Source organism: Falco rusticolus, chromosome 9 (assembly GCF_015220075.1).
Source record: "Falco rusticolus isolate bFalRus1 chromosome 9, bFalRus1.pri, whole genome shotgun sequence".
NCBI classification, from domain to species: domain Eukaryota; kingdom Metazoa; phylum Chordata; class Aves; order Falconiformes; family Falconidae; genus Falco; species Falco rusticolus.
This window is the reverse complement of record NC_051195.1, coordinates 50,962,456-50,990,158: the sequence shown is the minus strand read 5'-3', so window position 1 is coordinate 50,990,158 and position 27,703 is coordinate 50,962,456. Positions and strand designations below refer to the sequence as shown.

The 27,703-nt window shown below is 36.9% G+C and overlaps 1 protein-coding gene across 6 annotated transcripts in view; it reads left to right on the top strand.

The window, feature by feature from the left end:
• Positions 1-27,703, top strand: part of DENND1A (DENN domain containing 1A) — a 219,133-nt gene that overhangs the window by 57,179 nt on the left and 134,251 nt on the right. For all 6 annotated transcript variants that reach the window (XM_037400409.1, XM_037400407.1, XM_037400406.1 and 3 more), the window contains exon 5: positions 3,256-3,375. In XM_037400409.1, coding sequence (XP_037256306.1) covers positions 3,256-3,375 — 120 coding nt within the window. The remainder of the gene's footprint in view (positions 1-3,255; positions 3,376-27,703) is intronic.

Here is a 27,703-nt window from a genome sequence, read left to right as displayed (position 1 = left end):
AAGTGCTATATTCCCCATTAACTAGATTGCCTTGTTGTTAACCATGACAGTTTTAGTATTAGAATCTCTCTGCAATGTTGAGAGGTCTTTAAAATTACTGTTCTTAGTATAACAGTGAAGATACTGGCTCATTGTTGAAATGACTTAAGAACATGGGATAATACCTTCTGTTGGAATAATACTCAGTGTAGGATATCTCTTCATGTTCTGTGGAAAAACAATCAGTAGGAATTACAATGAAAAGATACTGATAGAAATGATCAGAAATGCAAAGTCGCTAAAGAATAGATGCTACTTTTCTTTTCACCAGCTCAAAGCCCAGAGTAGCATTGCCAGTCATAGAACTTCAGTTTTCAACTCCTGCTAGAGTCATGTCCCCGGTTTATATATACTCTGTGTGAGGACTTTTACTTGGGGAAATTTAATTTATATAACTATATTCAGTGTTATTCCACTGAAAAGCTGGCACAATACTGCAAATCTTTTTAATGGTAGAAGTGGGCTCAATGGTACTTGAGTCTTGCTTTGCTGACTTTGATGTTAAACAGTGGTATTTCTTTAACAAGTGCTGAGAAAGGATGTAAATCTTCACCTATGTATGTGTCTCCATTAAGGCTGCATGTTTCATAAAGCAGATGGCAAAAGTTGTGAATACTGTTGGCCTCTGCCAGATCAGCTTCAGATGATGATAGGACAGTAAGATTTTGAGGCAAATAAAAATCTTCTGCATATCTGAATGTGCTGAAGGTTTTGGCACTCATTGACACAGGTTCTTAATTCTTTCTATATTGATTCTTTTTATATATATTGTTGCTAGTGGTCAAAAATCACCAGGGACTAGTTTGCTCCTTCCTTTAGGCAGCGGATTGTGAGTTTTCTACTCTTAGGGTTGCAGGATCAAGGATTTTTAAGAAATCACTCTTCCTCTCTTCCCTTCTCTCCAACCCTAACTTCTGTCTGTCCATTTAGAGATGAGATTATGGTGCTTCCACCCCATTAGGCTCTAAACAGACCTTCTTCCCATTTGAAAATAGAGCTATGACTTTTAAGTAAAGATTAAGAAAAACACTTTTTATGTTGGGAAGTTTATCCTTCCACATGAAGACCTGACAACATACCAGATATATCTAGTTTCTGCAGATCACATAAATGCAAGAATCTTTAGGTTTAATTTGGAGGAACTTACCAACTTGTCACAACTGTTTAACAAACAAGCTTCTCCCTGCTTCAAATGAAGCATGTTTTTTGCCTTCCCCTCCTGCCCCTTCCATAATGTTGTCAGCTAGAATGCTCTTTCTCACACACGCTCTGCTCTCAACTTTGTTAAAATTAAGTATATAATCCACTTTTTAAACACCATACTAAAATCACCATAGTAACATTACACCCAAGCTTTACAGATAAAACGCAACATCAGTAAGGGTTTTTTTGGTGTCCCCTAGCAGCTCAGTATGGTGTGTGGAAATGGTTGCTCTCTTGACGTGTAGATTTCAGTAGGATGATAGTACTTACACTGTCTGATTCTCAGACTACTGAAATGCTTTTAAATATCTGTTGTCTTGTTCATCTGTGAATTTGGAGCACTTTTCCGTCATCATCACTGCATGGTATTCCTTCCCTGTTTGGAATCCACTGAAGGATTCTTATTTCTAAGCTGGACAGTGACATCTTTCTGATCTGGATCAAACTTCTATTTCCTAAAAGTTTTTTTTTCTCTAGGCACTGAGTGTATAATCTCCCACATAATTGTCTTTTGCATTGTGTACGGCATTGCAGAAGAGAATATTTGCTTGCTTTTAAGGCTTGTGACTGTTAGCTAAATGACCTTGAATGTCATGGATTTTGTTGTTGCTGTTGGTAGGACTGACTTGTAAAGATGCACGTGTAAATGCTACTCAGTTTTCTCCGTTCTCAGTAAACCTCAAATAAACTAGAACATAACCTGAAACAAGAGTTCATCTCATATCATTATGAGGTCTCAAATAGATCTGAAATTGGATGAAAAGTCCTCTAATAATTACACTAGTCCCAGATGCACCACTAAATGCCAAAATTTCTGTTAAGCAGTAAAACTAAGTCTCTACAGACAGAGAGGTGAATTGGACTTGGTTTATGTGGAATCTACCATCGTGGTACATAAGCATTTGATTAACTTCAGACTAATGTTGTAATATCTCAAGAATGTCTTTCATTTTGTTAATAAATACCATTCAGAAAGTGCCGTGCTTTAAATGTAAAGCATCTTATTTTGATCTTATTTTACTGTTTTGAACGTTACCTATCAGTGGTAAAATATGGATGTGAATTATAGTATTTTTAAAGACATGAATTTTTAAATGTTTGGGTTTTTATTTATTTTCATTTCTTTATTTGGGTAGCGTTTGTGTTTCTGTTTTGGTAGTGATGGGTGTTGGTTGTGGTTTTTTGTTTTGTTTTTCACAACTGTGTTTTTCCAATTTGGGCAAATTTTCCTATAGTGGTACCTTTCACTGTGGTGTGGGTGGGAGCCAACATCTAAGAAGATTATTAGTTCACTTGAGGTATTCTTGAAGACCTGTTAAGATCTAATGGATGAGGAAACGACTCATAATTTTGAAAGATCATATAAAAGTCCTATAAAATTATTTTTGTAGTCATGGCTGGCTTTAGCACAGTGTACTTTTGATTCTGGTTTATCTTTTCTTCTTTTGCACACCATGCTAGTCTTTCTTTTAACTGGTTACCTAGCCACTAGAGTAAAGGAGAGTCACCTGGCATGGTTCCAGTTGCTGAACGTTTTGGAATGGGTTATCTGGCGTACATGCAAAATTGGTAGATGGATAATAAAGCTTCTATAAGTCAATATCCAAGTGCTGAAGAAGCTTAGAATGTTATTAAACATTGTCTTGCTCTTGGAGTAAACAAATTAGTAAATGAAGAGTAATAAATATTTTGGGTCATATGAGAGAACTTGGATTTAGCTTGTACAGTGTGTACTACGTTGAAGATGGTTGGTACTCATAACCATTTTCATTTAAAGATAAACACATTTTTAGTGTCTTCCCACACTTATGACATGGGAAGAAAAAAACCCCAAACCCACTCCTTCCTCACCAAGCAACTAGCATGTTGAAGTTTCAAGAGAGTGTGTACTCTTAATTTCTCAAAAGAACTCTGCTGAAAGAGGAAATGTTATAGGTTCAATGACTTAGACTAGATACTTCTGACACAGAGTTAGTTCAGCATTAATTTTTTCCTCTTACTCTTTATTTTCAGCCATGCAGTTAACCAAGTTGGGCAGAACTTTACATTTGTGCTTACAGACATTGACAGCAAACAGAGGTTTGGATTCTGTCGCTTATCTTCTGGGGCCAAGAGCTGCTTCTGTATCTTAAGGTAGGTCTGTGGTTTGGCTTTTGGCTGACTCTAGGAAACAGTGTTTGACTTTGCTGTGTTACACTGCAATTATAATTTCCAGCTGTTCAAAATTATTTTCCTATCTGGTCCTCAAAGTCACTGCTCTTCTGCAGAAGTGATGCAAAATATCTTGCACTTTGAGTTCCTCTGTAGATAACTGTGTTTGTTTGTAGTCAATGTTCTTGAGTTAAGCGTAGAAAAAAAAATATCTCTTTGCAGTAATTTGATATGACATAGCATGATGGCAGCTGTTATCCTTAGCTGTCACAACTGATCTTGTTAAGACATTTCGTGGACATTTGTATATGCAAGTTTTATTAACAAAGCATCTGTTGGTAACTGAGAGAATGTCACTGATGCTCTCCACATCCTAAAAGTTTGTATGTATGAGCTTTACCCTCTCTCTTTGAGGATTTTGTGAAGTTTGTCATAATAAAGACTGTTAGTGGAAATTGGGAACAATGCATTTCGCATGAAATGGGAAAAGAGGCTCTATCAGAGTAATTTTTGATGACCTCCCACAGACAGGTATGAATACAGTCTGTAATTTTCTATCCACATTTGCTGCAAGAAATTACGCAAGTAAAATCAGTTTCAGTATCTACCCATATATTAGTTCCATTAAGAACTACTATGGATTAAAGATTTCCCTCTGACATTCTGGCCTGTCTTGTTTTAAACAAATTTAAAGAGTGGTCTGACTTCTGCTTTCTGCTTTTTGCATGTTTATGAGAAATTGGAAGTATTAGAGCAATGGCCCAGGTAAAGATAGCTTAGAGTTAACTGTGTGGATCGCCAGCTAGGTGACTGAAGAATCGTTTGAGCAATCACAAATGAGGACAATTTCCTTTATGAGCAATTGTAGACCTCTGTCTCAGTCGTGTCTGGTTTGCTTTTCAGTTGAGAAAATCCATTGTAAGAACAAGAAGAACTTGTCCTCATCCTACGAGTACTGCATGTTGCATGTGACAGAATGTGAGCTTCTGTATAGATGTTATTGAATATGACCCCTCTGGAGAATTTCAGGGGTGATGTTGCAAAAACCAAGAGCTTCTCGTTTCATTGGGTTGCATACAGCAATGCCATGGAATAGATTTTTGGATTGATGTATATATTTAAAATGAACATCTGTGGCATTTGTGCTGGCACTAGACTGGTGAAGATACTAAATGTTTGTTGTGTTGTACTTCAGCTTTATACTGATGGCAGTGATCTGCTAACTAGGTCTTCACTGAAGCTTAATATTTGGGGGAAATTATTGTGAAATCTACCAAAGTTACTAGTTAATTGTGTGGGAGGCAGGCTGACAGGTGTTTTCTCAGTATCTTCCTTCTTTCTATTCTGTACTAGACATTTTGACTATTATTAGCTGTGGCAACCCAGCAATATGGAACCTATACTGAAGACAGGGAGGTATGTCCCTAGCTCTTTCCCTATGGCTGCTGCTCTGTATAGTTGGGATGCTGATTCGCTCTCATGTGGAAAGTGTCTGGGTACATAAGGTAACTTTTCCTGACTAATGACAAATCAAAGGAGAAGCACAGTTTAGAGAGAAAATCTGAATGAGGAGTAGTATGAGTCCCTCCTTGATCTCTCCTGGATAAGAGTGCTTTGCTGTCAGCTCCCTTATGTTGAGTGAATGCCAAGGAGAAATGGAGGAGTTATGTTGTAGTTAAATGCCTTCTGCTTCAACTCATAACCAAAAAAAAAAAAGGGAAAGAGGAAAAAAAAAGTTATAGCAGTGGATGAATTGGGAATTTTAGCTTTATTCCTACTCCTTTCTCCTATGAACTAATGAGAAAAGGCAAGTTCATCATTAATGCAAGTGAATGTAAGTTCTAGAGGATAATAAAGAATGTAAATCAGCATGACACATATGGACTCGCTCTATTCCCAGGACTGCAGCACCCACTGTTGATGTGAAACTTTTCAGTGTCCTTTATGAATTAAAGGATGCTGCATAGTAAATGGATGGGTGGAAATATGCTGGAGAATGTGAGAATGATACAAAAAAGCAAGTGGGGATGAAAAGAAGATTTATTTGTTTTTAAATTGCAGGTTGGATGGCAGCAATCTTCAAGTATTCCTTGCTGTGTTCAGCAACAGTTTACGAATTAAGTGGTATTGTTTATTGTTGGAGATGATACTCACATGTTTATCAGTGAGAGATTTTATGGGTCTGGCTATGGTAAAACGATTTGGAGGTGGGAAATCATCACGTTTGGTTATTGAAGAGGAACAGGAAAAAAAAGGAAATTCTTTTCACTCAACCAGTGCTTTAAAAACTTTCTGTAGAAGTCTGGAAGTGAAGTTTAAAGCTGAGAATATACTTAGAAGGCCAGAAGTCAAGGTCTGGACTGTGAGTTTTGAGGTGACCTTGAGACTTTTTCATGTGGGTACAAAGTATAATAAGGTGCTACTTGGAGCTGAAGAGCATTAAAGTTATCCACATGGATGTAGTGCCTGTGGCGAGCAGAAAGGCAATTCCCTTCTACCAAGGAACTGTTTTGGCTGTTGTAACCAGTATTGTTTAGAAATCTGCTTTCGAGATAGTTTTCATAGTTTTGTTCCTGCTGTGGTTAGCATCACACAGATTTATGGAAATCTTTGATTAAGTTTATAAACTGCATCTTCTAGGTGTTCTGTGGTTTTATTCTTTTTTTTTTTTTTTTTTTTTTTTTAATGTAGGACCACTGAGTCTGTTTTATTCAGTTTCCTTTTTTCTTCACTGGGTTTCTAGCTAATCATGAACCTACAATGATCAAATAGTGTATGTAGCAGGAGGTGTGGAGTGCTCTGTAGCGTGGATGGCTATTTGCTGTGTTTCTGACAGCAGAGGGCGGACAAAAGCACAGAACAAGTGTCGCAGATGGTCTGGTGGGGTTTTTTGAGGTTCTAAGCAGTGAAGTGAATGAAAAAAGCCCCACAAACTCATCAGTATCTTCTGGGTGACTTGGAATTCTGGACTATCTTTTTCAATGCAATATATTACAAAACTTAAAATACACTTTTAAATTATTTTGTTTTCCAAAGGATGAATGCACTGTAAGTTGAGAGCTAATGTCTAAGTCTAAATTCTGAGTTCTAATTCGGTAATTTTAAAAGCATAGAAAAATTTCCACGCCCAAGGATTTTTTTCTAAGTCTCTATTTCAGGACTTCAGGACTTTGGCTGAAATGAAATAAATCCTATTAGATATGTGTTAAGAAGCAGATTTTTTTTTTATTATTATTTCTTTCTTTGCTTGTTTTTTTCTAGATGTTTCCTTAATCTGACTTCACATCAGATTTGGTGTGGGTTTTTAAGGGTGAACAGCGTATAGATGGTTCTGAATTTAGTGAAGATCTGTAGTCTTTTATTTAAAAAAAAAAAAAGAAAAAACGGGAAAAAAAAAAGGGAAAAAAAAAAAAAAAAAGAAAAGGTGTGGAAACATTCCCAAACTGCTGTTGCTTATTTTTCTGAGACATCTTCTTAGACTCCTTCATCAGGCATGTCCCCTAGTTTTGTTCTGGAATTTGTGTACCTTTTGTTTCTTGTCTTTTCTAAGTGTTCTATGTTTGTACAGAGGTAATGTTCCTTCATTAGGGCAGAAGAGCCTGGAAGGTGTCAGAGAGGCTCAGAATTTGTTCTTGATTACTATTTCCTGCTAATTGCAGTGTACTGAAAGATAATGTAAACATACTGATCTACTGATATGATCTCAGTGATCAAAAGTAACAGTATATATTTATCTTTCTGCTTTTGTGGATTCTTAAAGCATATAGATGCTTTCTGATTCTTAAGAATTCTGCATACTAAGGCTCTTAATTTTCATACCACAATGTTTTAATATTAGATTTCCTTAATAGCTTATTCATTTTTTTCAAATTTTTAGCAACTGTAGCTGTAAGAAATTCTCCAGAAGTGGGTTTGTTGCTTACATTTATGGACACTTGTTCATTGGCTCCGTTGTACTTGCCTCTTTGGCTAACTCCTGTGCCTCTTAAGAGTTCTAGATCACAGGCTTTGATGAATCTCAGCATCCTTTTGATGGGAAAGCAATACGTAAACCAATTTGTATTGGTATCAGTAAGTGTACTGTAAAGAGTGAGTATTTTATTTTACAATCTGGTTTCTCAAAGCTTAAGTGGACAAACACTTTTGTATGTGTTCTGCCCATAGGGGGACGGAGTTAAAAACCTCATAGCTGAAATTACTGTAAGCATGCTACTTCCACTTGTACTCTTTCTAATGGTCTGAAGATGGGTGAAGAAAATGATGATACAGGAAATAAAACTATGAAGAGACTGCTGAACATACAAAATTCTAAATTCTACCAAGGCATTGTAACATGAAATTCCTTTTTTTCTTTCTTTCTCCCTTCAAAGAAAGATGCCAAGTTTTTGTATGAAGACATTATTCAAAAGTGTATATCAGTTTTCATTGTGGCTGGATTTTTTGTCCTGAGTTTTGTAGAATCTGACTCCTGACAACTTTGTCTTTCTGTGCATCATGAAGGAAGAAAAAGTTCTCCTATAGGAATGTAAAAAATGTCATTAACTCAGTCCGAATATGTTTTTATTGCAGAATGATTATTTAATAAAACTAACAAGTTTAATTTTTAAAAATATTTTTATCTTTTATTTTCTGAAATATTTCCAAAATCCAGTGTAAGGATCCAGTTACTGATGCTTGAAAAATTCTTCAGGTTATAAGCAGATAAGATCCAGTCATGTCTTCAAATGTCTATTTCATATTCTGACTATCTGAACTTTAATAAGTTACATGTTTATGAAACACACTGCTTTTACATATAAAATAATGGCAATGTTGAATGTATGGTAACCTATTTATATGTATGAACTGGTTTAAATGTGTAACTCAGTGTAATGATTTCAGGTTATGTAACATAATAAAATGGTGACCTGAATACCTCTATTTTTTATTCAATAGTTAAAAAAAATCACAGGCACTTTCACTGAGTTGACCCTAGTATTAAATGTGTACTTTTCTTACAGCAATGTATATTTATATTTCAGTTTAAAAAATAATTTTAGGGGCTCAACTGAGAATTTTTTGTATCTATTTAACTGAACTTTTGTACTAAGTAGGTATAAGGTCAAGTATAATAATTGTGCTCTTCAAAACCTGCCAAATGGTTTTGGAGTAACATTCTTGGCTTCATAGTCCCTTACTTTTGAGTAAAAATTCTGAGGCCAGTAATGTGAAAAACAGAATGATAAAAGTTCTGAAATAAAAATGTGTTCAAACAAACAAACTAAAACCGAAAAACCCAACAACACAAAATACCCCCAAACCCCCAGCACTTCTACAGTATAATATAGCAATCCTAATAAAACTGTTTTTAAAATTTTAAGAAAATTAGCTGCTAGTGTAAAACACCACTTTCTTAATCTTGTCTGGATTATTGGTGTGTGATAGAATATTAAAATCTATAATTTGTTTTATATACGATTCTTTTTTCCAGATATTATAAAAACAGCTTTGGGAGACGTTAGGTAAATGCTGCCAGACCACACACAATGGTGTATCCCTTGGAGGCTGCCTATATGCTGTTTTTTCCCTTCCTGTCAAAATGGGTAGCAGCAATAATAGTAAAAACTTTCAGGGACAAGGACCTGATCGCTGGTACATGAATGAGACAGTGGGTACTGCTTTGACAGCCCTAGAGGTGTGTGGTACTGGATAGGCTGTGGTGCCCTGAAGGCCCTGAGATTTATGCATACTTTGTCAGTTGAAGTAATTAGACTTGGTGGACAAGCACTGTCATTCCTGTAACCCTGTAATAGGTATCTTGCATTTTTTTTTAAAAAATATTAACTGTTCTGCTTTATCTGTTGAACTGTGAGTTATAGGACCTATTGCCAACTGCTTGAAGGAGCAGTAATAAGTCAAAGGTTTTTGTGTTGCTCCAAGTTTTGTTAAAGTTAAAAAAACCCAAACAAACAAAAACAACAAAGAAAAAACCCCAAAAAACCCTCCCCAAATCCCCAAAACCACCTTTGTATGGTTTTGCTTTGGTTCACAAACTTACTGGGCAAAGTTACTGATTTAAGAAGGTGCTATAACCATGTGCAACTCTGATTTCAATTTTACTTAATTTGAAGTTTTCAGTGGGTATTCAGCTTTTGTACCCAAAATGAAAATCATTCTTCTGAAGTGAAATGCAGAAACATTTGTGTGGAAATCCCTGTTGGCCAAAATAGCTAAGCTCTGCACCACTCTTTTTCTAAGATAAAAAGAAATGAATCTATAATAGTTTGTGACAGATGGCAGAAAATGTAACTAACTGAATGTGATTCTGTATGGAGTTATTTGAGGTTTTTGGTGTGATTTGTTGTGAGTTCCTCTCCTCCCCCCTTTCCTTTCCTTTGATTGCAGTCTTTGTCCATTTATTCTTAGGATAGAATAAGATTTCTGAGCAGGGGCCTCTCTTGTGGTGCAAAGTGAGAATTGTTTTTAATTGAGCAGAAACATGTGGAAGGATCAGGAATATCTCAAGGGATTACAGAAAAATTCCAAATTTGTACTACTTACAGCTTGTGTTTAGAGCAGGGTCTGCTGGGAATAAATGTTAGTTAGTGTGACCTGTGACCTTAAAAACTGTTGACATGGATTTCAGCCAGAAACTAGCCACAGAACTCCTTTGTTAAGCTCATTCATAGCTCCTTGAAAACTCTAGTCAGTGAAAGTTGCCAGCTCAAATCTAAGGAAAGCAGAGCCCTTTTTTTTCTTTTTTTTTTTTCTTTTTTTTTCTTTTTCTTTTTTTTTTTTTTTTCCCATGCTTTGGAAACAGTGGACGCCCCTTAACCAGCAAGACTTCTTTAATAGGACTGCATCGCCTAAACTTGATTGGAATTGACAGCTTCCTGGCTCAGGCTTGCCAACTGGCAGGGTATTGATGCATAGGGGACAAACGGCTTTAAGGGCCTGTATACCACTGTTTGTGTATGTGCCTCCAAAATGTAACACACTTCTGTTGTGATACCTTCTAATGTAAAGAAAAAAATCCCAAGCCTTGAACACTGTGTTTAGTTCCACAAAACTTTCAGTTATTTTGGAGGAGGAATTTGAGTATTTGTTGTGGGTTTTGTTTTAAAATGACTATCCTGTTGTCTTTTACAATTTTCCCTTTTCACTGATTTGGCCAAAAGCCACAGAAAAGTATTTACACTTAGGGGGGAGAGCAGGAATAAATCTTGATTTTAGAATTTTGACAGTGGTGTTGTGGTTTTTTTTCAAATGCGGGCATATTGTACTTAAAAATCTGATTATTCCAATATATAAGGGTTACATTTACAAAACCTCCTTAGGCACTCACTTCTTTAGGAATTTGTCCCCTTAATGGATTTTGTTTTTCTGATTCTCTAGCTGATTCTAATGGTAGGATTCATTATTTGACCTGCGTGAAAGCTCACCTGACTTACTAAATTTTACTTTTGAAGTAAGATGTACTATCACACCAGTAAGTGATGTTGCTACTATGTATTTCTGGTGATAACAATAGATACAAAATATGATATGGGAAGGAAAATACAAATCTTGGTTAATTTTAAGATTAAAAGATGTATGTAAAACAAAGTAATCTTCATGAAAACTCATTGAGCAGATACATGGTAAACTGAGATAAGATATCCTTAATTGATTTACAGTGAAATTTTATGCTGTTTCTCAAGCGTAGGGTAAAGTCTCACTGATTCAATATCCTTTGAACAACCGACACTGTTAAAACACACAAATATTACAGTTTTGATTCAGTTATTTCTTAAAGGCTTAATTTTGTAAAAGTGCACAATATGTAAGGCTGATGTATATATTTTTTTTTTAGTGTCTTCCGTGGGATTTTTTTTAAAGAAAATGGCAGATGCAAAAGTGAATCAACCTCATTTTTTCCAAGGACAATGCAACATTAACTGATAATGACTATTGTTTTCTAGGGATGGAGAGGAAGGGTGGTGGCAGAAGAAACTGGAAGCTGCTTCCCCCGTGTAGCCATCCTCTTCCACTGAAGGCATAAGATTCCTGCCCTTTTCTTAGTCGTTATCATCCTCTTTGAATTCTTGCTGGTTCTTGTAGCCTCAGAGAGCTGCACTTCCTACTGAACTCATTCCTGATTAGCTGAAGTAATTTGAGTTTTACCGAATTCCACCCACGTGTCCAGAGCTGACTTTGCTGCCTTCCTGCTTATGCCACAGAGCATCTTGTTCATGTTAGTGAGGCAAGTTGGAGTAATTCAGCTCAACAAAGCTTGATCCTATAGAAATTCTTTAATAGCCTCTGGAAATTATTAAATGCTTCAATTAGAAAGATTGATATATTTTTTTGTTGTTGGTCTAAAATGTTCCATAGCTGTTGTTTGTGAAGAAGTATTTGCAGATGAATCAGGAAGTACATCCCATTCTCACTTTATCCGGATGAAAGTTTGGAACATTAAAAAAGTGCAGATTTGTAATGCATGCTTTGAACTAGTGTTAATAGGAATTTTCTTTTGTGGAGTATAAAGACTTTCACTTTAATGACAATTTAATATATTTAGTAGTAGTCTGATATATGGGAAGGCTGAGACATAGAATTCTTTTTGTTAACTAGAAATTCTTACCTGATTTACCGTTTCTTCATGCATTGTGTTTTTCCTTTGCATAATGAAAGTAAATTAAGAGGAAAACTATTTTGTGCCTGGGAAAAAAAGTAGTTAGACTACTCCTTTTCTTTTTTTTTAATTTACTATGTAGTAACCACCCTTCCACACCCCACACACCCCCATCTGGCTTCATGCTTCTTTGAGAAATATGTAATTAGAAGTATTGTTTAAGGTTTTGCTGTTTTCCCACTTGTGGGTCATACGTGGGTGGGTTTTCTTGTTTGTTTTTTTGGTTTATGGTTTGGGTTTTTGTTTTTGTGGGGTTTGTTTGTCCGTTTGCTGTTCACAGGTGTTGATTTCAAGAAGAGCAATTACTGGTTTTGGGTGTTTGGTGTCATGTCCCTCCCCAGTCTTACCATTGATACATGTACGCAACTCAAAATTTAATTTTAATATCTTGGAGTGATTTGGAAGATGGAGAAGGGAATTAGTGCAGAGAACAACATGGTACCAGGACTGCTGGGTTCTGTAGCCAGTTTTCATTTGTGACAGCTGTAATGAGTGTGCAGTCTCATGACCGTTACCCTAAGTACTTTTGTTCTGGCAAGCTGAGTAAAATAGATTTTGGGTGCTTTTTCTTGTTAAGGTTAGGTTACAGTTAGTTCATCGTGGCCTGTGTGAGGTTAGTGCTTTTATCCATTTATGTCATATTAATTACTGTTTACAAAAAGTTTACATATAATCCATGTTTTTGAAAGGAGAGGAAGAGAACTGATAATGAAACTAGGCTTGCCTGCAACAGAGTAAGAATTTATTTGCTAGTTTAAAGTGCAATTACAAGTCTAGGCTGCAAGCAATGCCTGTACATAACCCCAGAGCAGAGATAGCCTTTAAAAAACCAAACAAAACACTCCCGTCCATCTCTCTTTAACTTGATTTCTTCCCTTCTAATTTTTGCTGTTAGGCTTCTGTGTGGACAGAGAATTACTGTCTTAATTAAATAAGAAAAAAGTCCAGACTTTTATTTTATGATAATATACTGTAGTCATTTGTTGAACAAAATGGTAGTAAGCAAAATCAATGTTTTGCTTCCATATGTATCTATACGATCCTTTCAGGCCTTCCAAAAAGATGTATGGTAATGGTTGGAAATGATATGGAACGCTTTTAGGACAGTCTGTTTGGGCCTTGTGGTGTATCGACCCTTGAATACCTGTACTAAGAACTCTTTGGAGATGAAAGAAAATAGCAAGCTCGTTCTGTTAGACACTGGCAAAGGCCATAAAAAATAAATGTATAAATCATGAGAAATTGGATCTTCCTGATTCAACAGTACAACAAAATTATACCTAATAAAAATGTTGTTATTGAGCCTCCGTCTGCCAGCTTCCTAGATTTTTTTTTTTTAGCAGTGAATTCAAGGCATGCATTGAATATTAGAGTTGAAGATGCAGATGTTTCTCAGTTCCTTTGCATGGACCTTACAGAGAAAAGAAGAGAGGGCAGGAAAAACTTGTAGCTACAGTCTGACCTCCTTTCACAGAAATTCTAGTTTATTACAAGCTTTAACTGTAGCAAAATGGTTCAACTTCCTTTTCTGTGTATGACAGGAAATTGATCTAAAGTGGCTTAGAAAATGTGAGAACGCCATGAGTGGAGTATGCAGGGTTGGAAGGGGTCTCCTGTTGTTGCAGGCATTTTGCTTTAACTTGACATGTTTATAAAACAGTTTACATCTTAAAAGTTTAGGGTTTTTACCCCTGCTGATTTGCTTAAACAGGCACTGGCTTTTATTTTCAGTTACTTGTCAGAATATATATGGAAAAGTGATGAACCTAGTGAAAAGAGAGCTTGACATCAATTAAATTTAGCTATCTGTTCTGTGTTTCTGATTTCTGATACACTGTTTCCAGTATAGTTTTTCCAAACTTCCTGTGTTTTTTCTTTATTGTCCTTACAAGTTTTACAAGATAGAGATGATCTGTTTAAGAATACTGTTCCAGGAAAAGGAGGAATAAAATTTTGTATTACATCTTCTCATTTGTTGTCTTCCATTTTCATCACGGCCATTAAACTTTTTTTAGATGCTAGAAACTTATTTCAGAAAGCCTGTACGACTGTCTCAGTAGCTTATCTTGCTCAAGTATTTTAAAATAAATTTTGAAATGTCTCTCAGCTTATCTTAGCTTTATAAAACTACTATTATCTGCAACGCTGAATAAAATACACGTATTAAAATAGTCTTAAAAAACAAAAAGTATGCAATAATGCATTTTTTCTGTCCCGTCATTAAAAAGCTTCTATTGAAGCTTATTCCTAGTTTTTCTTGGTCCTGTTATTTATCGTGAATGAGCACAAACATTATTAATCATGTATATGTTGTGCATATGTATTTCATAAGAATGTGCATTCATCTGTGTGTACATGCGCAAGAATATGAGGTTTTTGCATATTTTCATATGTAAATGACTGTCTAAAGAGCAGTCAAACCAAGACAAGTCTTAAAGAATCCAGTTGATTCTACATGAAGCTTGCGTTTTCTATTTTATTGATATGTGAGAAGTGTGTATAGTGTTCCTTCTTCATTTTTTTTCTTTGTAATGGTATGCAACATCATAGTTGCAGCAATAGAAATGCATTTTTATGTTTTGAGTTTTAACCAACATTGAAAGGAGTCGATTCCACTGAACTCATAAAAAATGAATTCTTATTTTCAACTAGATGTAGCTGATAAATAACAAGTCAATAGGGAATATATTAAATGACACTGAGTGAAAAGCTTTGGAGTTTTCATTGTGGTGTTGGTAGGTCTGTTAAAAACTCTGCTAGCTGAACTTGAAGTTTTAAAGGATGGTTGAATTGGTTTGAATATTTTTGTTGAAACTTAAATACTGTAGAACCTTGCATCTAAAAATCACAGGCACAAAAATGGCAGGCTTGATGGATGGCTCAGCAGAAATGGACAGGGCTGGAGTAAGGTTTCATTTTGTTGGGTATTGTCGTTCTTAAATACACTACAGCATGCTTACTGTGTTAAATTCTGTTTTTCTAATTCATCATAGTAGCAAAATAAATCCATCATAAAAAGGTACTTTTTTCTTTTTCTGGTGTTTTTTACCTTATTTGTTTCACTTTCGTGTACATTTGCAAAATGTTACCAATTTGTGCTGCAAATTCTTGCAAATTACCTGGTGTTGTCAATATAGATTGATTAGAATTTGAATACTAAATGTAATAGGAAGAAGATTTAGAAAAGACAAAAAATGTGTCAAGTTCTGAACTCTGGATTGTTCTGTAATGACAAATGCTGTGAAAGAGGGAAAAGTCTTTCCAGGTGATGGAAGGGCACTGGTTACATTGCTTTTAAATGAATTGAGATTCTTGGCTTTTTTTCTGCCTTGCCATGCACACCTTCGTTCTGGTTTTCTGTTCACTGGTGACACATGCCTTATGGTTGGAGTAGGGCATGTGAAGCCTTTGCTGCAGATGCTTTATTGTATGTGAACAGCTGGTGATGTTTGAAAAGAAGTTCCTTCTGTTTCTATCAATTTTTCTCTTATCATCCACTAAAAAACAGAAATTATTTATGTCCACCTATCAAGTTTGAGGTTGTACCGTGATTGCAAAAAGAAAAATAAATCCTGCTGTTATAATGAACCTAGTGTTACAAAATGTTAGCTCCAACCAGTCTGCTCCTCCCCCTGACCCCCAATTGCTGATAACATGCTTAAGGAAAACCAGTTAAGCCAGACCTGATCTGGTCCATTTGGGCAGGTACTGCAGGCATGGGTGTCCGGAATCAAATGCTGAATGCATAAGAGGTTAGCTGGTTAATATTAGCAAAATAGTTTCCCCTCCTGAACATCTTAGATAAACTGGACCTGTTGTTTGATAACTGCATACATGAGCTGTAAAAGAAATCTGTATAACCAAATTTAAGTCCCTTTTTACTTGTAGATAAGAGGTTGCAAAGAATATTAATATTAATATTTCATTTGGATGCTCTTCAGCCATTTTTTAATTGTTCCTAGACGGTGCTTGGCATTGGAGAAAAGATGTTTTGATTTTGGTTTTCACTATATATATATATATACATCATTGTTCTTAGTTGAAACTGTGTTACCCTTTAACACTGGTATTTGTTTCTTTACACGTTGATTTTGGTAAAAAGTCTGAGCTGTGTACTTGCGTTAATTTTGTAGTGGGATAGAGTTATACCACTTTTGATGTTAGCAGCAGCCAGAAAGTACAGGGAGTTGTTTACAAAAGAGTCCCATCGATTCCCCTTTTCTGTGGAAGCATTCAAGCAGTAAGACCTGCACAGTCTGTTTGGCACAGTAGCTGCTCTCAGCTGGCCCTGTGCCCTCCTGCTGTTAGTCAGGGCAAAGGATGTGCCAGATCTCGGATTGTAACGGAGCAGAGCCTGCTTGCAAATCTGCTTGTAGTTAGCCTGGGGCCTTTTGGCAGCAGACTACAGCCGATTGATTTAGTTGCAATCCTTTTTCCTTAATATTTTCCATCTGGCCAACAATGACCTATAAAGACAGACACAAAACAGAGTTTGAATTATGAGGCGCATAATAGTAAAATGCTTCCAAATCTCGCTCTAGAACCTGCACCAACGGATCACTGCCACTGTGTAGCCAAGGGAAGCTTGTTCTAAAGCACTGTTGCACAGTGGTGATAAGAAAAAGCATTATTGTAGCTCTCAAGTTCAAAATTGTGTAATAGAGAAATGTGTATTCCAGTTAAGCTCTTAATGTGTTTCCCTTCTTGCTATTTGATGCTTTCTGTTGACCCTGAGAAGGAAGTGAAGCTCTCTCAGCGTAAGCTTCCTTGCACGCTTCTCTTGCCCATACTGCCCGGGCTAAATTGTGCCGTGGTGTCAGGAGCCATGCGAGAACTAGGGGTCGTAGAGCGGAGACCAGGAGGGCCAGGGAAGGAACGTGAATATGGAAATGCTTTAATGCACACAGCAACACGTTTGGGGATGTTGCATTCTGGTGGATGTTAACAAGGAGGTGATGTGCCCTGAGCTTTCACATCTGCAGGCATAGATTAATGCTGTCCAGAATGAGCTGTTTCCAGATCTGGGCTATTATCAACTTTTCCAATTCTGGTAAAAGCAGAATTCTTGCTCAGATTACAGTTATCTAAACACTTCTGTTCCTCTGTCTTTAAAGTTTGTATTCTTAAAGAAAACCTGTGAATTTATTTGTACAGCTCCATGAGTTATAGCAGTCCTGGCATTGCAAGCTTTTTTCTGTGCAGACTTTACCATCTTCACCTAGGAATGCTTGGGATGTAAAGGATTCAGTATTTTTCCCCAAAGGTAGCAATAAACCATGCACAGACTTTCACAGATCATCTTGGTCATAATATTTACAGGAAAGTTAGAAGTCAATTGAACTAGGAGAAGGCTCCAGAGTGTGACTCACATTCACACTAACTACAGGCCTAAGAGGCTGGATGAATCCTCCTGAAAGGGTGCGTGTTTCATGTCATTAGCTATAGTGAAACCTACTTGAGATCTAGGCAGTTTTTCTAGTTTAAAGGTGTTACTATTTTGTCTCACCTGTGGAGTCCAAAGCACAAGTAGTCTGTGCTGTATATTTTAACATGTGACAATTTATTTCATCTAGTAAGGTAATATTGCAACTATTCCAGGCCTCAGACATTTAGAACCTAGAACCCTAAATAGTTCCCTTGCGGGAGGAAGGGATGCGTTATTGTGTTTTTTTGTTTCTCCTTTTAGTAGAAATTTTCACTTGCTGACTCTGAAAACTATAATGAGATGTGCAGGGGCAAGGAAAAGAAACTTCTGGTGTCCTAGACTGAGTTTACCTCAGCTTTGAGTTACTCTGTACATTTCCTGAAGCTGTTGACTGTATAAACCAATGCAGGGCTCTTACCCGAGAGTCGCTTCTCTGCTGACAGTCCTTTTTTCTTGTTTCATCACAGTCTGCTGCCTGCTGCTTTTAATCGTAGCGGTAGTAAAATTGGGGATCTGAGTTCATGGATGTTGTGTTCATGGAAGCACAGCGAGAGGCACAAATATGTTACCGTCCGAGCACTGCTATAGTGTAGCAGAGCATTCTGGTTGGAAACTTTGTATTATTACAAAAAATAATAATGAAGGGCAAAATTAATAGCATAAGGAATCTGTGCAGAAGGGAGAAATGAGTCCTCATGATGGTTTTAGGAAAGAGCTAGAGGTAAGGATAGACAAATAAGATGCATCATTGAGACATGGGTTGAAGAAGTAAGGTAGACCAGTTAGGATTTTAGCTTCGTTTATAATATTCCATGCATGATTTTTGGTCATCATTTCCCTCCCCCGTTATAACTCAGGATAATTCTTGCCAAAATAACTAACTTTAAAGGAGAGAGATTTTTTTTTTTTTTTTATAAGACCAGAGATTAGATTTCAGATGGAAATTAGATTTCAGGTAGAACAGTTGCTGTCATGTAACAGTCCTGGGTTGGAACTGTCAATTTATTTAACTGAACAAACTTCAGGTAATTTTTATAGCTGTTGGCAAGTTCCATTCATTCTGAATGTTCCCTCTTGGAGCAAAAATTCCAATACTGGTGTAGTGAAAGTATCAGTTCTGTGCTATTGTCTTGCTGTTTTGGTTTTGTTGTTGTTTTGGTATGCCTCTAGGTAACGTAGAGTTCTCACCCCCAGTTTAGTGACGTGATCTTGCACCATTGGAGTGTCTTGACAGAACCTGTGAAAATGTGAAATAAGAACAGTATTTGCTTTCAGAGTATAACAAGTAAATACTCAATATAATCTTAGTTATGACTTAGAACTATTTGATGTCTCTTAACACTATTCTTCTCGGAGACCTAGGATCCCTTAAAACAACGCCCCCCACACCATTCCTTCTCATCCCTCTACGTTAACAGTCCAGGGCAATGCTAATTTAACTGACTTTTAGTGAATTTAAAGAATAGTGAAGGTGTGTCAAGGTAGTGTATTGCAGATTTTGCCAAAACTTTCGTCTTGACTGCAAGTCAAAACACTTTTGTAAAATACTAATGAGAAGGATCGCAATAGAAAATGTCAAGTGTTTAGTCGTACTAATGTGTTGCTGCTGGTGGAATTGGATAAAGCTAAGAATACTGTATTCTAGTCCAGCTAGTTCACTGGTCTTGCCTATTGACCAGAAACCAATTTTACTTAATTAATTAGGGCTTCATGTCATACCTTCTTTAGTTGCTGAACAACTGTAACAGAAGTAATTAAATTATGTCACTTTTTATTACCTTTGGCTTTGGCCGATTGGCTTGGAAACTTCCATTTTAGTGCTAATACAGAATGAATTAGCGCATCACCTTGGGGGAAACCCAGTTCCCTGGCATCAAAAAAGTAGGGAGGAAGTAGTTCAGTACGAGATGGGTAGATCTTCTCTTCCACAAATGGATCAATTTTGGGTTGCTGTCTGAAGGCTTACAAAATGCATCTGTCAGGAATGAGACCATCCTGTACTTGCTGACAGATGTATACAACACTTCCTCCAATCAGATTACATGGCAACTTCCTTCTTCAAAAATCAAGATGTGGCAGGAGCCCTCAGGTTATGCAGTGGTAATTGGAGAAGCGGGGGCTGTTCTGAGAGGTAGAACTGCTGAGAAAAGCTGCATGAGTTGACTCCTGCATATTGTTTCAATAGAAAATGTGATTCAGCCACACTGTAGTAATAGGAGAAAAGCTTTATATGGATTCGTAGAGGCAGTTTTATCTGGATTGTGCATGGATCTGAAAGAAAAACCTTAATTTGTAACCCTGGCTGTTTCAAAACATGCTTGATAAGGGACAGATCTTCCTCCAAATTATACAACACAAGTGTTATTGACCTAACAGTAAATTACCTTCATGTGTTTCAGAATTAATCAGTGTTGGTCCACCAGCTCAGAGTACAAAATGATTGTTGGCAATCTCCTATTTTAATAATTTTCTTAAACTGATTGTTAGACAAGAAGTCTTATAAATAAAAATTTTGCCCTTTAGCCTGTTAAAAGGCCAGAGAGTCTTCTTTGTTAATTTGTGTGTCACGTTTTCAGGAAGTCTGTTGATCAGGTTCATCGGTGGTGTTTCTGTAGGTGAAGAGTCAAGTACTAGCATTTCATACGCTTATTTTTACATCTAAATATATTTGTTGTGAATCCTAAAATCATTGTACACTGTAGTCATAGACAACCTGAAATCAAATATCAGACTCTTTACGGTCTTCAGTTGAAGGACTGCATTCACATCTTGTATTACAGGTGCTTATTTGCTGTAAGTAAAGTGATTCTTATGTTACTGGCCCAGTTTCTTGCATTCCCAAATTATGAATACCAAGTACCACCACAGCACTGAGAAAATAATGAATTCCTCGCTTGGCTCCTTCAGATGAGTTTTTGAGTTTAACTTCTGTGACTTACTACTGACTGACTTTGTCAGTACCTAACTTTGCTTATTTATTAGGAGACATGCAAACTACCACTGAGCATGTGACAACTACTTCACAGTAATGAAGTTCCCTCTCTGTGCAAGGGAGCTATAAAAGTCCTTGCTGCACTTAAGATTGTTTCTTGCTGATAGGAAACAAAAGTGGTTTGAAGAATATTACAGAAGAGGGGTACACGTAATTGATTTCTTCTCCCTCTGTTACTGAAATAGTCTCATTCCCTTCACCCATTTTCTCTGCAAAGAAAATTTACCAAAATGCAAAGAGTCAACGTAGTACCTTAGAATACTGTCTTATGAACACACAGAAGTATAAAGCTGCATTATCCAGCTTTGCTGCTTTGGTTTTGGAATGGTTTAATGCTGTCTGTTGAAAAAACAGGTAAGTCTGGGTTTATCAGTTTTCCTCAGTATAAATCTCCCCTGTATATTCAGAAATGGAATATTTGCTGTCTTGCTCCTAAAATGTTTGCCTCTTACTAAAACTTGTCTTGTTTTTATTGGTGTGATTCTCCAAGCTTTTTCTGAATCCACTTATGGTGCTGATCTATGAGACTGAGATATTTACCATGTGGCATGCTTTTTTAGTAAGTAGATACTACTTTCTATGGCTCAGAGGGCAATTAATTCTCTCTCATGTGGCACTGTAATTAGCCAGTGAAAACCTTAGCCTTCCTTCTGTGACTTAGCTAATTGATACTTACCTTCCTTAAATATTGATCTGATAGTTCTGATTATTCCACTGTAAATATAATTTTGTGTCCTAGTGAGTTGTTCTTTCCCAGAGATGGGCATTGGTCCTGGACGAGGCTGGTTGCTCTGGAGGTAGAGTGTGTTGGCCTGTTGGGAGTCACTTACCCTCTGAACCTGTTACAGTAATGGTGTGGATGGCTTTTGAGCTATATTTATTATGCTCAGAGTTTTGGGGACTCAAGCTTTTTTTTTTTTCTTTTTTTTTTTTTTTTTCTCCTTAGCTTTTGGCATAGGTTGATGTCTAATGACTAATTCAAAATACATGGGTAGAAAAAACCCCTCTGGTTCAAGGGTAAAAGGCCCTGGGAGAGACAGAGATTGCAGAAAACACCTGCTCAGCTCCAACTTTCCAATATGTGGCAAATGAGCAAAAGTCCTTACCAGCCTTTCAGTGTGGCTCTTGAACATAGAGGTGTGTAAAGTTTTTCTTCTCTATGGGAATTTATTGGCATTACAGATTGTGGTACAAAAGATGTCAAAATTCTGTGGCTTTCGGAGCTCACTACAGCAGTGTGCTGGAGCACATTGTGCATGTTGCTGATAGGGAGCACATTTGATTTATAACAAAAAGTTTGTAATTCTACTGAAATTTCAGCTGAAACTTAGTACTAGAGGGCATAGCTCAAGAAGCGCATACGATTGGAGTCTGTAATGAAAAGGAGCTGTTTCTCTCTGGTCAAGGAAAAAGGGTTAATTTGCATTGGGATGAAAAGGCTGTTCAGGATCTACTATTTCAACCTGTGATAGACTTAACAGTAGTCTTTGATCCCCAAATGAAATGTGATGGATTTCAACTGATGCCAGATGTCTCAAACCTAGTGGGATCTCTGATTGTCTGCCACATCTAGAATTCTCTCTTCCAGCACTTTCATGTGTGCTTTTAAACATGGTTTGAGAAGAGAGATTCCTTGACAAGCTAAGCCTTTGGAATCCTTTCTCTGTATTGTCACTTCAGTGGTGATCTTTAGGCTCTCATGCTGTCTAAAGCATCCTACTTTTTTGAAGTCAAACCTCATGTGCCAAACCACTCTACTTCCTAACTGATTTTACTAAGGTCCAGGAAATTTAGTCCCAGTGTAATCTGTAACTTTTCTCAGTTTAAGGCTGTTCTCTGCCCTCTTCTTATTTGTTAATTAGAGCATTTTTTTTGCTGCCCAAGTAAAAACATTGTTCAGTGTATTCCTGTTGACAATAAGTGGAATGTAATTGTTGTCTTTTTGAACTCCAAGGCTGTCTTTTTGCATTTCATAAACCTTATAAACTATCAAATGCTTCAGTATACTCATCTTCTCACCAAGTGTACTTTTATGGGATATTCTTTGCTTGCGGTTTTAATAAGAGTATAAAGATATAATTGTCAGTGTTTGCCTTGTAAATGCAAACTTTTTTTCTTTATGTACCTTTCTTTCATGTCGCTACTTCAGTCCCTTGCTCTCCTGTGTGCTTGAGAAGTTTCTTTCTTGGTCTTAAAATAAAAAAATTCCCAAAGATTTACAACATTCTCTTCTGAAAAGGAGCAGGAGACCTTATGATTGTGTTTGGGAGTTTATGGGGCTTCCCATTTAATTTTACATATACTAAAAAAAAACTTTTTTTTTTTTTCATAAGATAATGTATTTGATCTTTTAGAGTTAATCATCCTAGCATGCTAAATTTGAGAGGAGGTATACCTGGTCGGACATGCTTATGTTGGCTGGGTACAGTAAGAACTGCAGCTTTCTACTCCATTAAAGCCTTGTGTAGTAGGGCTTGCACTGTTGTAAAGCTGATCAAATTGCACAGTTCTTTTCTTCTGTCATCAGCCTGTGCCCCAGGCTTTAGAGATGTATGCACTCTCCAAAATCTACTTAAAGTTTTGCATTTTGTTTCAGCAGACCCTAGGTTCTGTCGTTTAAATGAATTCTTTTCTCCGTGTGGACTGACAGAACTGTCACTTGGCAAGTTTTCCCAATGGAATGAATAACTTGTGTGTTAGAAGTTAAAAATCTTTGATTTTTAAAAAGGAGTGATCTACCAGAGGGAAAGCAGAAGGCCCCCAATAACAGACCAGACCTTGAAGATACTTTTGACATAAATTAAACGCCAAACATTCTATCATAAAATTTAATAAGCTTTCTTAAATTTTGCAGTGATAGGTAATCCACAAAAAAAAAGCTTGACTATTGAAGATACTTAAAATTTTGTGCATTCTAAATTATGCCTATACTTATGTGTCAATGAATGTACAGTTTCTTTGTACAGAATATAGGATGTTAATATATGGACCTGTAAGCCAAAAGGTGTGGTATTCCTATTTTCCAGTCTGGAGCGTGATGCTCCAGGTTCTTAAAACACAGATTCTTTTTGTATAAAATGGCTTTCTGTGAAAGTCCAAGGCATGTTTTTCACAGAAAAGCTGTTTCTTTTTCAGACTGTAAAATTATGTTCTTTTCTTCCTTCACAGTGTTCCTGTGAGAAGCAGGGGAGGTTGCTGTGCGCTGGGTTGATAGATGCTTCACGATGTTGCATACTGTAATGCTAAAGTTCTTCTGAATTAGTTTTATTTACATAAATTCCACAGTGCAGCTGCAGTGGACTCCCCCCCCCCCCCCCCCCTTCCCCGCCCCCCAAGGTTTTAGAGTGACCACAAAGAAGCCGAGACAGGGTGACAGCTTTGTCAAACTCGGGCTTCAGTTCCATTTGGGCTGTCCCAATTAGATGTTTGCGTACTAACAAAAGGCACTTGGAATGGTTATCTCAAGCTGCCCTTGCACTTTTTAGCTTGACTAAAATGTAAAATTGTTACATCATAAATATCTTTGTTACAGTTTTCTGGCTTTGCGTGTTAAAGGGTGTCTGCAGCTCCTGTGAGCTGTCTTTTGTGAGAGACGCTGCTGCCGGCTCTCGAAAGCCACTGTAGCTGTTTGGGGAGCAGGAGGGGTTCGACAGTGGCATTTAGTGAACTCGGGAGTTGTCATGTCAGTGAGACTTGCTGTATCTGCTTATACTTGGTCACACTGGGTAGAAAAACAGGAAAGGGAATGTTTTAATTGACTTTTATTATTAATACTCAGTGGCAAGTCACCGAAGTAAGCACTTTCTGTTGACAATTCCATAGTATTAAGATGGTCCGTAAGATGAGATGTGTATGTTCCTTGTGAGCCAGTTCCGTGGGGTTAAATACTTCTAAAATATGTATATGGGTCACGTGCTTAAGCTACAGAACTTTTAACTGAATCTCATGGAATCGTGGAAAGATCACTCATGGGTAATAATCAAAGGGAAGTTTATAAAAAAATGGAGAAAATGCAAAATGGAAAGAAATCCTATGAGAGCAAGAAAAGGAAAAGATTTGGATGGCTTTCTACAATGGCAGAGGCACTCACAATGGTTTTGAGGTCTAATACAGACACAGAACTTTGAAATAAAAAGAAATAAAAGCTGATGTTCAAAAAGACTTTTGGCTGATCCTGTGGAAGGTAAGCCTGCATCTCATCAACATGCACAGATGTTGCTATGGAGATTTGTGGGTATGTGTGTATGTGTTTAAGCTTACAAGTGTGAGAATGTGTCAATAGACTGAGTCTAGAAGAGAGAATAATGATGTACTGAGTTCTGTAAGGTGTAGCGGAAGACACTGGGACACATAAATGGCTGAAATGGGAATTTAGCCTACGGAAATTCCCAAATGAGCCCAGAGATGCCTTGGTTCTTTCAAATGCATTTTGTAAAAATGCTGGAAACATTGGGTGGGGGAAGTAAAGGAAGGTGGGGAAAAAAATAAAGTAATGGTGCATTACTGCAAGGAAAACAGGCATATGAAGACTCGTCTCTCTCTTGAGGGGAGAAGAGGATTCTTTTTAAAAATATATAATTAAGACATTTGACTTAGTCTTAGCTGTTAATAAAGGTGCAATTTAAAAACAATTAAAACCCGGGAATTGACATTTTTAATGAAGGGAAGGAAAAAGTGTTTTTATGACTGTGCCTTTGCTGTTTAAAATTGTGTCGGCATAAAACCACTGAAGAGCATGGTGACTGACAAACATAACTTAGCTCATCATCAGAATCTGCAGTCACCATTATTAATTTAAATAGAACATGATTGCTAACATTAGGAATAATGCTGTCCAAGAGGAATATCAGTAGTTACCAGGTACAGGAGGATGGAAAGAAGCAGTATTACTTCTAAGTATAAATTGCAGAGTGTTATCTTTAAATGCAAGAAGCCTTAAGATAACTGGTCTCCAAGAGACTGTAAATTTTGATTCATTTTCTGTACTCTTTCTTTCAAACATGGTGGTAGTGGGATTATCCACAGAGATGCCTTCTGAATTCCAGACACAAGGATCTATCATTTGTCCTGCAGGTATTATCAAGTACCTTGAGTCAGAAAACTTATGTTCTGCTTCACCAGGAATGTTCATTGGGTCAATACATGGAAATTAATAATGATAGCAGCAGTAATAATAGTAATAAACTCCATCTCTTTTCAATTTTCTGAGTCTTACCTGAGATTTTGCTCTTGCCCGTTACTCTCCTGGAGGATTTCCATTTTGGAACAGTGATGTTGCCTGGAGTGGGTGTGGAGATTGCACTCCTATTGATACAAGTCACTCAGATCATACGAGTGAGACCATGCAAGAAAAGGTGTTTCACTCATTAGACCAACACTTTGACACATGAAACCCTGCTGGGCTTCTTAGTAATTTCACTGCCACAACTAAGTACTAGGTCATCTATGTTTTGAATTAATTATTCAGAGTCCATAAACTGAAGCACCAGTGTATTTTATTGATACATGCACAAGTCATGCTGGCAGAAAAAATACTTGGCCTGAATTTCCTCTTCGTTACAGTTTTGTCAATCAGGAGTATTTTCAGTGAAGTTAGTGATGATGCATGCTATGGTTTATATAAGAGCCAAGCTCATTATTGACAGAATTAAGTATTCTAGGCCACTGTAGATTATTGTACTGAGGAAAAGGTCAAGATTCAGGAACTCTCGAATCCAATCCTGGCTAATACAGACAGATTTTGTAAGCCTGTCACTACAGAGAAGTATGCCCATCTGTAAAATGGAAATGACTGTTCTGTTTTGCATGGGAGATGGCAGTTGGTTATGCTGTTATCAAAATATATAGTATGTGTTATAAATAAATACATGTTAAAAATTCTACTTATGATCCATGTGAATGGAAGGAATAAAAGTTGTGTGTGCTTACAGCTTAGTCTATTAGGAGATGCTACGTTAAATATGTTGTCAGACTAGTTATTTAGTCTCATTAATTTCAAAGGACAAAGATGTATGCACAAAAATGTCATTCTGCCTATATATGGACTGGAAGTCATTTTAGTACTCTGTAGAAATTGTGTGAACTAAAGTGGTGCTTGTGTTTGTAGGGTTCAGTTACCAAAGGTACCACAGGTGCCTTTCCAGAAGTGTTTGCTGTGCTTTTTCATGGTGTCAGCACACCAGTAAAATTGAATACTGGAGCTGTCAATGTTAAAGATCAGTTGTATGAACAGTTGCTGTGGTAATTAGAAAATCTTTATCAATAATTTTTAAAGGTACCCCTTGCCACTGGGGTTTTCTGCTACTGTACCGGAACACGTAGCATTTTTTCTGTCAAAGTTCTCAATATGCTTTCAAACTCTGTAGTGCTCCATGGGAGTTTGCTTTGCTGAGCTTAGCTTTCACCATGTTCTTGCCCACTTCAGTTATCTTGCTGTCTCTTCCTCCTTCACGGTTCTCTGTTACAGCTAACACTGGAAAATCTCTGCCTTTTTAAGTTGACTTTATTGGAGATTTACCTTACTAACAGTAAGTAAAATTCCTAGTTCCATACCATGTTTGCCTGTTTTCCCAGCCTCTCTACACTTGACCTTGGCTGTACATGGTATTTGTGAGATAGCTACGGTGATTTAGAGTGGTGCGTGCTGTAACTTATGACTCTCCTTCATTCTAATGAGCGCTCAAAAAATATCAAAAGAGATGATAATGGTGAATTTTTCACATTTCAAACAGAGTGTATTTATTATCCAAACCTCTGTTCATTAGTAGTCTCTCAGAACTGGATAAGAAACAGCTGTTTTTTCTTGAGGAAGGCACCTTTTAATTGATGCCCGTGTAGATATGCTGCTTAAAGATTTCCCCGGTGCTGTTCTTAGAGGTGTTGCATTTTCTTACTCACTCTTGGGCAATTCCATTTGGCTAAATTAGTTGCATGTCTTTACATCTAGGCAGTTGCCTATCATCTTGGTTTTCTATATACTTTGTTGGCTTTTGTTTTTACTGGAAGGCAATCTTTATATTCTGATGGAGATAAACCATTAGCTCTTACGTGTTGGTGCAGCTTGAAGTCCCATAACTTATTATCAATGAGCACTTCATTTTACATAGGAAAGTAGCCAAAGAACTGTCCTAAGATTATGAAGCATGATCCTTAAATCTAACAGCAAGCTAAGGTGTTTTCAAAGGGCAAAGTTTACCTTCATTTGAAATCCAAAACTGGGTAACTGCACGGTACGCTGGAT